This window comes from Engystomops pustulosus, chromosome 5 (assembly GCF_040894005.1).
Source record: "Engystomops pustulosus chromosome 5, aEngPut4.maternal, whole genome shotgun sequence".
Classification (NCBI taxonomy): domain Eukaryota; kingdom Metazoa; phylum Chordata; class Amphibia; order Anura; family Leptodactylidae; genus Engystomops; species Engystomops pustulosus.
This window is the reverse complement of record NC_092415.1, coordinates 106,484,739-106,498,582: the sequence shown is the minus strand read 5'-3', so window position 1 is coordinate 106,498,582 and position 13,844 is coordinate 106,484,739. Positions and strand designations below refer to the sequence as shown.

The following is a 13,844-nucleotide window of genomic DNA, read 5'->3' as shown; positions in this document are numbered from 1 at the left end:
GTGGACAAATTGCTCGAAGCATTGTCAGCAATCCACGACATCACCTGTTCGCACTGTTCTGGCCTCAACAGTGCTCTACCACGAGTCCCAGTAACTTCAGACATGAACCTAGGGAGTGTAGCTCTGCGGCGTTCCCCTGCTCCCTCATCAGCAGGTGGTGTCTCACCCCGCCCAGGACCACGGCCTCTGACCCCTGCAGTAGTTGGACGCCCACGTCCCCGCCCTCGTCCTCTACCCCTAGCCCTCGGGTTAAACATTTTTAAAATGAGAGTTATAACTTTATTTTTTTTTTTACTTTTTTTTGTTTTTTTTTGTGTTTTTTTTTTTTTTTTTGTGTTTTTTGTTTTTTTTTGAGTTTTTAAAACCAAACAATGCTATCCTATTGCTATGGCTATTTTCTAGCCAAGTATCAAAGGAAGCACAGTACTATGCCAGATGAGATGACACTGAGTTATTGCCTAATAGAAATCCAACCCCTACTGAATTTTGCCACTTCGGCCTTTGCTATGGATATGTGCGCCACTAAGCGCAGAACACAGCGGTCGCAAGTCCCACTACAAATTGCTCAGAATTGGCAAGTACATGCACTGCAGAAACTACAGCCACCAGCAGATCAACCAGAAATCAAATATATAGAACGCTACTGTAGGCTTCAAGAAGCTGTTTGTATTCTCCTATGGCTATTTTCTAGCCAAGTATCAAAGGAAGCACAGTACTATGCCAGATGAGATGACACTGAGTTATTGCCTAATAGAAATCCAACCCCTACTGAATTTTGCCACTTCGGCCTTTGCTATGGATATGTGCGCCACTAAGCGCAGAACACAGCGGTCGCAAGTCTCACTACAAATTGCTCAGAATTGGCAAGTACATGCACTGCAGAAACTACAGCCACCAGCAGATCAACCAGAAATCAAATATATAGAACGCTACTGTAGGCTTCAAGAAGCTGTTTGTATTCTCCTATGGCTATTTTCTAGCCAAGTATCAAAGGAAGCACAGTACTATGCCAGATGAGATGACACTGAGTTATTGCCTAATAGAAATCCAACCCCTACTGAATTTTGCCACTTCGGCCTTTGCTATGGATATGTGCGCCACTAAGCGCAGAACACAGCGGTCGCAAGTCTCACTACAAATTGCTCAGAATTGGCAAGTACATGCACTGCAGAAACTACAGCCACCAGCAGATCAACCAGAAATCAAATATATAGAACGCTACTGTAGGCTTCAAGAAGCTGTTTGTATTCTCCTATGGCTATTTTCTAGCCAAGTATCAAAGGAAGCACAGTACTATGCCAGATGAGATGACACTGAGTTATTGCCTAATAGAAATCCAACCCCTACTTAATTTTGCCACTTCAGCCTTTGCTATGGATATGTGCGCCACTAAGCGCAGAACACAGCGGTCGCAAGTCTCACTACAAATTGCTCAGAATTGGCAAGTACATGCACTGCAGAAACTACAGCCACCAGCAGATCAACCAGAAATCAAATATATAGAACGCTACTGTAGGCTTCAAGAAGCTGTTTGTATTCTCCTATGGCTATTTTCTAGCCAAGTATCAAAGGAAGCACAGTACTATGCCAGATGAGATGACACTGAGTTATTGCCTAATAGAAATCCAACCCCTACTTAATTTTGCCACTTCAGCCTTTGCTATGGATATGTGCGCCACTAAGCGCAGAACACAGCGGTCGCAAGTCTCACTACAAATTGCTCAGAATTGGCAAGTACATGCACTGCAGAAACTACAGCCACCAGCAGATCAACCAGAAATCAAATATATAGAACGCTACTGTAGGCTTCAAGAAGCTGTTTGTATTCTCCTATGGCTATTTTCTAGCCAAGTATCAAAGGAAGCACAGTACTATGCCAGATGAGATGACACTGAGTTATTGCCTAATAGAAATCCAACCCCTACTGAATTTTGCCACTTCAGCCTTTGCTATGGATATGTGCGCCACTAAGCGCAGAACACAGCGGTCGCAAGTCTCACTACAAATTGCTCAGAATTGGCAAGTACATGCACTGCAGAAACTACAGCCACCAGCAGATCAACCAGAAATCAAATATATAGAACGCTACTGTAGGCTTCAAGAAGCTGTTTGTATTCTCCTATGGCTATTTTCTAGCCAAGTATCAAAGGAAGCACAGTACTATGCCAGATGAGATGACACTGAGTTATTGCCTAATAGAAATCCAACCCCTACTGAATTTTCCCACTTCGGTCTTTGCTATGGATATGTGTGCCACTAAGAGCTAAACACAACGGTAGCAAGTCCCCCTGCTAATTCCTCACAAAATGGTAAAAGATGCAAATTAAAATAAAAAAAGTAGAACGTTATTGTAGCCCTAAGAAGGGCTGTTGGGTTCTTTGAGAATCACTCCTGCCTAACAGTAAGCTAATAGAACACCCTAACGCTTTCCCTGAGCAGCAGCAGCTCTCTCCCTAGCGGCATCCAGAGACAGAATGATCCGAGCAGCGCGGCCAGCGGCTAGTCTATCCCAGGGTCACCTGATCTGGCCAGCCAACCACTGCTATCGACGTGTAAGGGTACCACGTCATGCTGGGTGGAGTGCAGAGTCTCCTGGCTTGTGATTGGCTCTGTTTCTGGCCGCCAAAAAGCAAAACGGCGGGAGCTGCCATTTTCTCGAGCGGGCGAAGTATTCGTCCGAGTAACGAGCAGTTTCGAGTACCCTAATGCTCGACCGAGCATCAAGCTCGGACGAGCATGTTCGCTCATCTCTATTTATAAGCCTTTTATTTTTCACATATCCATGACACCTAGTGGATACATCATGACATTACAACCTCTTCATATAATTAAATAAAGAAATGAAGGAAAAAACAAACAAAACAAACCTGTCCACATGAAGTGTTTTGGCTCTAAAACACCCTTTAAATGGAGAACAGTGTCACGGGTGCTCCTCCGACCCATGTCACGGGTCCCAGGGGTACCCGTGTGTCTTCCTGTGCCCCTGGAGTCCGACTGCAGTGTCACTTTTCCTTACTCCAGCAGGGGTCTTCACACACACCGGCACATCCCCATCTTCTAGGGTGCGCACATGGCGGCTCTCTAAGGCCTGATGATTGCCGCTGGCAGGACGCCTTCTCTGTTAAATTGACTTCCGCCTCCTATATCCCCTGTCGATTCTTTGAGCCTTGTGCCTTAGAGAAAGCTTGTCTCCCATTACCAGTGCGTTTAGTATGATTTCCTGTTGTGACCTTGATTCCATTCATGTCCTGACCTCCAGCCTGTCCACAATTATGTCTCAACCTTACGATTCTGTGCCTTGCTTTGGCCACCACAGCAAGAAAAGACGCACTTGTAGAGCCTCCTGGTGGTATCCCGACTCAGCAAGTCCAACCCACTTTATGGCAGGCTCTGGTGAAAACAGCGTGCCACTTAGACTCTGCTCCAAGGTGTCGGCTCACGTCATCGCTCGCAGTGGTACAGTGGGTCCACTCTCTATATATGATTTTGAATGTATGTTTTTTTTAATACTTATTTTAAATAAAAGGCTTATAATTTGTCCATGAACTGGAGCCCCCAAATGGAATCTTTTGGAGCTATATCATAGCACCGAACTCTTTTGCGCATGCTAATGATTTAAAATATATTACTAAGGGACATTTGATCTGCCCATTAGAAGCAGAAGTACACTAGCAGGCATCATCTGCACGTAGTGTTTTGCAGCTGCCAATCCTCATAGTAGATATTACTCTCCATAAATGATCAGTTTTGTCACTAAATTTACTTAAAGGGGTATTCTCGCCTGGGCATTAACATTCAGTTTCACTAATCTTCCATTTATAAACATTTCTTCAATTGGATGTTATTAAAAAAAATGTTCCTGTGTGAAGATAATTTCTCATAAATGTAGTCATCCTGTCCCTTAGAAACGAGATGGCTTCCTCGGATACGACCACGTCACACTCTGGCAGCGCGGGCCAGACATGAGCTATTGAGTCCTGTCTGACCTCCTGGATTCAGCGATCATTACCACAGGACGGCTGTGGGACATGCAGTAACTCCCGGACATTTCATATACAAAAACCTTTTGTTTCTTTGTGCAATCCCTACAGCAGACGTGGCCGTATCCGAGAAAGCTATCTCGTTTCTAAGGGACAAAATGACTACATATATGATAAATTATCTTCTCACAGGAACATTTTTTTTAATAACATCTAATTGAAGAAATGTTTATATATGGCAGATTTATCAAACTGAATGTGAATGCCCAGACGAGAATACCCCTTTAAGGGCTCTGTTTAAAGAGAGCCTGTTACCAGCATTTATCCCAACTAGACAGCACCATCTGATAGGGAATGAAATATCCTTGTCTCCTCTCTTTTACAATAAATCTCATACCTTGACCTATAAAAAGATTATTTCATAAATAGTATGTTCATCATTCTATAGTTGTACATTTCAAGTGATCATGCCTGGAAATAATTGTTCCCTGGCAACATCTTGGACCACGGTCCTGTGTTTATAGATTACTAGTGTAGCCTGCTATGCTATTCCATCCTGGATAAATGTGTAATGAAAAATTGCCAGCATGTAGTGATGCCAAGTATTGGCACTTTAGATGAATGTTGAACAGCCCCCCCTCCCCCACGTGCTAGATGATTGTTGTAGGTTTCAGTTGAGTTTTCTTTAAAAAAGACAAAAAAACATCTCGTTCGGGATGTTTTTTGAAAGTTGTCCCTGTAACAGAATTTCTTAATCTAAATACTTAAAATACTTAACAATGGCCAACACAGCCTCAGGCCTGACCAGGCACATAGATTAGTAACATGAGTTTATCAGTTAGTTGACTGCTAAGAGGCCATGTTAGTACTTTTGAATTGACCAAAGATTGTTTTAAGTCAGCACTGATCTGACACCGGCAATCCACTTATCTTAAACTGCATGATTTTCATGCCTCATGAGGCAAGAAGTTCAGGGATACAAGTTACCGGTCCAGAGAACCACCACATTGTTATGCTATTGTTGTTATTTTTGTTTTTGGATTGTTCAGAAATACTCTTTGTATAACTTGTCTTGTACTTTCCAATAAACGTTTATTGACTCTAAAATACTTAACAATGGCCATTTAACTGCAGAAATTACCCCTGTGCCTTACAAAATGACTTTCTTTCTTGGCACATGATGTATGTACTGAAGTCTTAATAGTTATATGAAATAGGTTATCATTACCTCAGAATAAAGGGGAATCTCTAGTAAAGCCACTTTTATGTCATGTAAATGTAAATGTCAGGGAAATGTTTTCTGTTGAAGTATGTAACACTAAAGATTATATCTTTTCTATGTTCCTTCTAAGATTTTGTATTATAGCCAAAGTTTAGCCATAATGTATACATAGTAGTGCTAGTTTTGTTATAAGTCAGGAGCCAGATATATTGAGCAATATATCTGGCTCAATATATCTGACCAATATATCTGACCAAAAGTCATCCACATAAAATTGAGCATGTAATGATAACTGCCTCCCACATGTTATTAACCAACAAACCTAAATAAAACATTTCATTAATTATTACAGTTTATAGACATGGTTATATACTGTTCCTATTTTATTCAAATAATAGTTTTTACATTAAATAAAATGTTAAAATGTTATGGAATATGGCCAGAAAAAGTAAACATTAATATCAGTTTTATTATATTTGCTTACAGCATAGTGGCCAGAAAATATAATATTTGCTTCAAGATTATTTATTATGTGCTTTATAGCCTTAACAGTTCATTTCAGCTATCATTTAAAAAAAATCACTGCTGATTATGCCATCTACTAATTGTAGCAAAGAAACATGTTGCTGCCAGGGTATAAGCCTCAAGAAAGTAGTCAAACTTCTACATTACAATAACTGAAAGTATATATAATATACATTTTGGCTGCTGGTACCACATACTCTAAATAGGCTTTGAGGGCATTTGAAATTATTTTGGTTCATTAGTCAGGCGCCAGTGCCATCCTAAGCTCGCAGCTGTGCTAGTTCACCATGTAAATTAGTGGAACATTGATTTGGTCTTATTAGATTAATTCTGCTTAATGAATTGGGAGCGTCGCTAATTAATCTGTACTGTTGTGGGCAGTATTCAGTCTCCTATATGAGGAAGACATGCAATGTATATAGGGTATTTAGATTTCACAACCACCTAAAAAAGGCAGAAGGGTTTGTGGAAACAGCTGTCAAGGATATGTGTGCATTTACACACAAGTCAGTTCAGTTCATGAAGCTATTGTTAAAATACAAAATCATTTAATCATCCTCTTGCAAAATGTGTAATCTGCAAATAGCCATGTGAAGGAGGAAGGAGAAGGAAAACAAAAATAAGAATGAGATGACATGAATGATGACCATTCTCCAGCATCTGCAATTATTGTGTTGTAAATTGTTCCAGAATTGTGAATCTAATGCTGAGTGTATGAATCCACACTGTCTTACCGTATTTACAATCACAAAATGTTGCCCAGAAACCTTCTGTGACATAGATTATGTTTTGAGTAGACATTTTTATCTCACACTTTCTAAATTTTGCCAAAAAATAACCTTAATAACCTAACTGCTAAACTACAGGAGCCACTGTCTGTTGGCTGTTGTGGCAGTTAGCCTGAATATTTGTTAGGTTGCAAATAGCAACCAATCACAGCTCACCTTCTATTTAGCTATGGGTCGTTAAAGAAGTTATCCGTGTTTTAAAAATTACTGAGGGCAGTGCTGGAGCGGGCAATTTAAACATAATAAACATGTACCCACATCGTCCGGCGCTGCTGATGTCCCGCGCCGCGGCCGGTCTCATTACAAGGGCGCACAGGGAGCTTCCGGGCGGCCGGAAGCTCCCATCCGACACCATCTCCCAGTGCTTTCAACGCTGGGAGATAGGGACGGATGGGAGGACCCGGCCACATCGCGGACCAGAAGATCTCATGGCAGTTGGGACATTGGTTTCAGTCAATACCATAAGTAACGTACTCCACCGCAGGGGTCTCCGTTCCAGACGAGCACGTAAGGTACCTTTACTTTCAAAGCGTCATGTCAAGGCTCATTTACAGTCATTTACATGCTGCTTCTCAGCCAAGGGGCCTGGCCATCTGGTCCGCAACCATGGGAAAATTGATAGCACGGCCTACTTGGAGATTTTGGCCAAGAACCTCTGCTCCTCCATCAAGGATCTTAAGATGCGTCGTCATTTCATCTTCCAACAAGACAACGACCCAAAGCACACAGCCAAGAAAACCAAGGCCTGGTTCAAGAGGGAAAAAAACAAGGTGTTGCAGTGACCTAGTCAGTCTCCTGACATTAACCCAATTGAAAACTTGTGGAAGGAGCTCAAGATTAAAGTCCACATGAGACACCCAAAGAACCTAGATAACTTGGAGAAGATCTGCATGGAGGAGTGGGCCAAGATAACTCCAGAGACCTGCGCCGGCCTGATCAGACCTTATAAAAGACGATTATTAGCTGTAATTGCAAACAAGGGTTATTCCACAAAATATTAAACCTAGGGGTTGAATAATAATTGACCCACACTTTTATGTTTAAAATTTATTAAAATTTAACTGAGCAACATAACTTTTTGGTTTGTAAGATTTATGCATCTGTTAATAAATCCTGCTCTTGTTTGAAGTTTGAAGGCTCTAACTTATTTGCTTCTTATCAAACCTGCTAAATCTGCAGGGGGTTGAATACTACTTGTAGGCACTGTATCTGATGGTAGGTTCTTTGTAACCTTCTAAACTCTAATCTCTCTCTTTACCTAATTTGGGTGGCACGGTGGCTGAGCGAGTAGCATTTCTGCCTTGCAGCGCTGGGGTCCTGGGTTCGAATCCCACCCAGGTCAACATCTGCAAAGAGTTTGTGTGTTCTCTCCGTGTTTGTGTGGGTGTCCTCCGGTTTCCTCCACACTCCAAAACATACTGGTAGGTTGTTTAGATTGTGAGCCCCATGGGGACAGGGAACAATTAGACAAGCTTTGTGCAGCGCTGCGTAATGTGTGTGTACTATATAAATAAAGAATTATTATTATTATTAATATTATAATCCTATGATAGTTTCTAAGCTAAACTACACTTTATCTTTCCAGAGAGGCTACTGGGGCATGAAGTAGCCTCTCCAGGGAGCATGAGAAAAGGCTAATTAATGCCCCAATTGCCCATGCGATCCCTGCTACCTGTGTGTCCTCCTGCTACTGCTGCCGCCGTCCTGACTTCTTTGAAACTCTGCACATGTGCAGTAGCTCTGCATTCAGTGCTGATGCGCACATGCATGGAGGCGCTCCCGTTGCCACTGAAGACAGACCAGAGCTACAAAGGAGCCATGGCATCCGCAGCAGTAACAGGAGGACGCATAGGTAGGGGGGATCACTGAGGCTACTGGGGCATTTGCATATTAGCTAGATAAAGTGTAGTTTAGCTTTAGAACTATCATAAGATTAGACAAAGAGAGATGAGGTCTACCATCAGATCTTCCTTAATAGGCAGATTTCTGATGAACTCTGACTGGTGGCTATAGGCAATGAACGACATTCTTAGTATAACATTGAATTGTGCACATATGGTTTATTCTTTTGGACTGCTGTTTCCTTTTATGATGCTGTACAGTATTTAAAGTGAATTATCTGTACCAGTGGATGACTTTAAGGACCTCGTCCTCTTTTGTTTTTTCATTTTTATTTTTCACTCCCCACAATCAAAAATCTATAACTTTTTTTTACACACAAAGAGCTCTGTGACGGCTTGTTTTCTGCGTAACAAATTGCACTTCATAGTGATGGTATTTATTCGTCCATGCCATGTACTGGGAAGCAGGAAAAAATTGCAAAATCCAGTGAAATTGGTGAAAAAACACATTTGCAGCGTTTTCTTGTGAGCTTGGAATTTATGACTTTCACTGTGTGCCACAAATTACATGTGTACTTTATTCTTTGGGTCGGTGCAATCACCAGGATATCAAATTTGTATAGGTTTTATAATGTTTTCATTTCCAAAAATTTAAAACTTGTGGAGAATTTTTTTTTTAAATTTTGCCATCTTCTGGCGCTAATAACTTTTTTATACTTCGGTGTACAGAGCTGTGGGTGGTATCTCTGCAACTTTTGATGAAGTTTTCAATGCTACCATTTTTAGGACTGTACGACCTTTTGATCACTTTTTATTGATTGTTTTTACATTTTTAAAAATGGCAAAAAAGTGCCTTTTTCGACTTTGGGTGCTATTTTCTGTTACGGGGTTAAATGCAGTGAAAAATGGTTATTATATTTTGATAGATCAGGCATTCTCAGATGCGCCATACCTAATGTGATTTTTACTGTTTATTTATATTTATATCAGTCCCAGGGAAAGGAGGGTGATTAGAATTTTTAGGTTTTCTATTATAAATTTTTTAAAAACTTTTTTAATCTTTACTTTTACTGTTTTTCAGACTCCCTAGGATATTTTTAACCCTAGCTTGTCCGATTGAGCCTACCATATACTGCCATACGACTTTATGTATGTATATAGGGATTTACCTCCTCATTCATTACAATGTGAAAATCGCACACTGTAATCAATGGATTGAAATAAACAGCCTCGGGTCTTTGGATAACCGCGAGTCTGTCATGGCAATGGATCCCCGCTCCACGATGACGTCATGGGTAGCGGCGATCTCCAACAAGATGTCGGTGATGTGCAGGTCAACACCTGCGATCAGTGCTAGCACCAATCGCGGTGTTACTGTTAAGTCTTTGCTGCAATATGCAGCAAAGACTTACCAGCTATGGAGAGGGCTCAGCCAGTGAGCTCTCTCCATGCAGCCGACCCATCACGTGCTATTACGTCAAGGATCATGAAAGGGTAACAAATATTTACTTTACTATACCTTATCTAACCACACTTCACTTTACTTATTCAATGTTATTAAATCTTCTCACCCATTTTCAGGAAATCTGAGTCAATTTAAGTCATTTTTGCCAGTTCTTTGTGTACATACAGTTTCCACAGTAACCTGTATGCTCTCTATGGTCTTTAGTCGCAACAACTGCTCCCTGTTCCCTGCTGTGTGTGCAGCTGCTCATTTCTCTATCCATGGTTGAGGTAAAAGTGTGTAAATATAATATGTGTAGATGAACTGGTCGCTTTTTTGTTTTTAATTACTTATAGTCACCGTGCAACCTCTTTAAATATCATCAAGCAAGCAGAAAGTATTGTAGAGAAATGACAAAGTTATGAGATGCTTGTCACATAACAGTGTCTATGACTAGGTAGGCTACAATATATTGGTGAATGCAAAAGAAAGAGCAAAATAAAACAAATAGGAGAAATATAGGGTTGATAACTTACCTTTGGCACGAATACTAGACAAAGTGTGATGGTACTGCAGAATATGATGACTAAAGCCACAATGCAAAACTGAACGTTGGGTTGATCTTTGGTGAGAAAGGAGACTGCTGCTCCTATAATACACATAATGCCCACGTTGTACACACTCATTCCTATATACTTGCTGTCATTTAGTGCTGGAATGCTCACATTACGAGTTTCCCAGGCCAAGAAACAACCAAACAACTAGTGGGAAAAAAAGACAACATTTTTTTAGGTTTCCATTATTCTTTGTCTTGACAAATATTTTTAATTAACTTTAGCTATTGAATTTACTTATTTTAAATGTATCCTTTTACATTAAAATTTATATCAAATTTCATTATAAAATTTTCTCTGGAGCCAGTTCTACAATACCAAGGCCACCCACCCACTCTAATTTTTGGTCTTTTTTTTCAGCCTGGCGTAACATAGAGTTATACCAGTCTCCAATAGATGAACTCCAAAGAACAATATTAAATAAGACCTCACTCGAATGTTTAATGAATAACTGCCATTTTTTTCACAAATTAATAAAAGAGAAATGTTTCTCATTTGCCTGACTCCATTTTGTTCCACTTTTCCCACCTTAACTGTGTAGTTGACTGCTGAAATCTGTATCCCTTAGGAGTCTAAGAAGAGGGAGAGGAAGAGCAGAATATAAGTAGAAGAGAAATACAGACCAGACACAAGCATCCTGCTGCAGATAACAGTAAGCTTCAGATATTGCCCAGTAATTCTAAAATAACCCACTGTGAGCTGCAGAAGGAGCTCCATGTCTCTCCTTCTCTCTGACTCAACTCCAACTCATTCCTCACCTCTCGATAGATTTCACTGAAGGCAAACTAAGCAGATAATTGAGCAATAACAGAGGCAGATGGGAGCAGGATGGGAGCCTGATAATTGGAGAAACATGCATTTTTCTCAAATAACATATCTTTACAGTTTCCTATAATTCTTGCAAGCAGTTCTGAATGGCAATAAACTTCACGTTGTTGGTAAATTTTGGTTGATATGTTTTGCGTTAATTTATAATAAAATCCAAAATTGTTGAAAAATTTTACATTTCCAAAATTCGAAATGATCTCCTTTTCAATCAGTAATTAATTTGGTTGGTAAAACTAACAGTGATATCAATTTTTAATTTTTTTTCTTTTGTTTTACCAATTTTGTAGAATAAGACATAATGTGGGGAAAAAACTATTATTTTTGCATCTCTTTTGCATTTTGGTATAAGTATCCATTTTGGATAAGTTTTTGATCACTTTTTGTTGAATTTTTATGCCATTTATCATGTGGGTTCAATAATTATTTTGTTTTATTCTACTGTTTATTACGGTTTATCTTACATGTCACATCTATATGTATAGGGACTTATGCAATTGCATAGGTTGACACAGTGCTTGTAAGGTCCTGTCTGTGACATTACAGGCATTCACTATGGAAAGTGCTGAGCTCTTGGATCAGACCCTGGGGCTGCCAAAGCTGCGATTGGCACCTTATGTGCCATTGCCTTTTACATACCGAAGATGAGATTAGTATGGAGCAGTGTGAGAGCTGAGAGGAACCTATCTCTTCACACCAAAGAGAAGGGGAACACATCCTACCGTGCCAGAGACTGGGTGACTGCCAAGATAAAAGGGTCAGAAAAACTTATTAAAGATGTTAAATTTTTTAACTATATGATACTAGAAAAGTGTTAATGTGGCAGGGAGCAACGGGTATAATTTTCTCTCTGGGCAAACCCCTAAAATGTAGATGTAATTACTGTTGACTTCTTACATAGAAAATGTGAAAAATTGGATAAGGAATAAACATGATTAGTTCATGGAATTCATTTTTTTATTGCCTTAGTCACTCACTTACCATGAGAAGTCCTTTATAGGCATAGACAATTCCAAGCCAGATTGTCATATGAGTATTCTCACAATGCTCCAGAAATGGAAGAATGGCAATATCCCTCCCTGCAGGATCTGGCTGAAAACAAACGCAATAAATATATATGTGATTTCCATATTAATATATAGATGTAGCAAAGCGTTAACAACACCTGGAACAGGGTGTTCATTCAACTCTTTAATGTTTTTTTAATGGCTTTTGCTGTCTTCTGTTTTAAGATTCTATGGCCCAGATAGTTAACACAGTTATGTCATACTTATGTAGACCTGTATTTGTGGCTGGTAAAAGCAGTGTCTTATTTTCATACCTAGGATATTTACTGCACACCATAATCTTACAAATACAATTATGAATCTTTTATTGGATTTACCCTATTTTTATTTTCCCTTTTAAGTCACTAAAATGACTCCCTATTTGGTGTTACCTTGGTCTACTTGTGTTGTCACTAGGAAAAATGGCAAGCCCTCAGAAACCAAGGGGGCGACCAAAGTAGGAAAGGAGAGAATGGGAGAATGATATGAAGACAATTCTAGTATTGTTACACAAACATGTTGGAATCTGTGAATTGGCCTATCACCTGATAGTGATTAAATGAGTATAGCAGGTAAAGGCTATAGCTGCGAGTCACATGGGGGTCCACACATCCCCAGATGGCGCTGCTTAAGTATGAGTAACCGGCTTTATTGTGGCTTAGTTTACATCACAAAGGACTGCACAATGGCCTAGACTTCCTATGCAGTCGTATGAACCATCTCCGCTAGCACTATGCATAAAAAAGAAAACCAAATTATAGTATAAAAATATTTATTCCAAGAAGGACTGTTATAATTTAATCTGTACACAAAGCCCTCACATAATTTACTTACCCGGTCCATTCGCGATCCAGCGGCGCGTTCTCTGCGGTGGATTCGGGTCTTCCGGCGAGTCACTAAGGTAGTTCCTTCGCTGTCCACCAGATGTCGCTGCTGCGTTGAAGTTCCCCGAGGTCCGCCGGAATGCACGAGCCTATACCTGGTGAAGGTAAGCGCGAGTCTCGCGTCATTTTATTTTATTTTTTAAATGCAGCGGTTTTTCCAAATCCGTCGGGTTTTCGTTCAGCCACGCCCCCGATTTCCGTCGTGTGCATGCCGGCGCCGATGCGCCACAATCCGATCGCGTGCACCAAAATCCCGGGACAATTCAAGGAATATCAGCGCAAATCGGAAATATTCGGGTAAAACGTCGGGAAAACGCGTTAGTAAATGACCCCCAATGTATTTATAATATATATACCATATATTGTTATTTTGTATTTTTTGTTATTTTCTTTAGTATTTTAAACACATTTTAATTATTATCCAAACTATTTGTACCTAGCTGTCCATTGTTCAGAATTTTATGGGGAATATTTCTGTAAAAGGTTGAATTAAACAATTATATTATTGAGTCATACAAAAGTGCCAATCTTTATTGTAATCTTTTATACTTGAGTCATACCCAGGAAACTAAGCCCTAGCATCATTACTGAATCAGTGACACTTTTTTTGTTGCTAAACTCCTCCTTCATTAGATTATTTTTAAAAAGACCTCTCAGGACCCTAAACCAACTACA

General features: G+C 40.0%; 1 protein-coding gene across 3 annotated transcripts in view; it reads right to left on the bottom strand.

Annotated features, from left to right (window-relative positions):
• GABBR2 (gamma-aminobutyric acid type B receptor subunit 2) overlaps window positions 1–13,844 on the bottom strand; it is a 553,394-nt gene that overhangs the window by 39,294 nt on the left and 500,256 nt on the right. For all 3 annotated transcript variants that reach the window (XM_072152801.1, XM_072152802.1, XM_072152803.1), the window contains 2 exons: window positions 12,221–12,331; window positions 10,337–10,561 (listed from right to left, as the gene is read on the bottom strand). In XM_072152801.1, coding sequence (XP_072008902.1) covers window positions 10,337–10,561; window positions 12,221–12,331 — 336 coding nt within the window. The remainder of the gene's footprint in view (window positions 1–10,336; window positions 10,562–12,220; window positions 12,332–13,844) is intronic.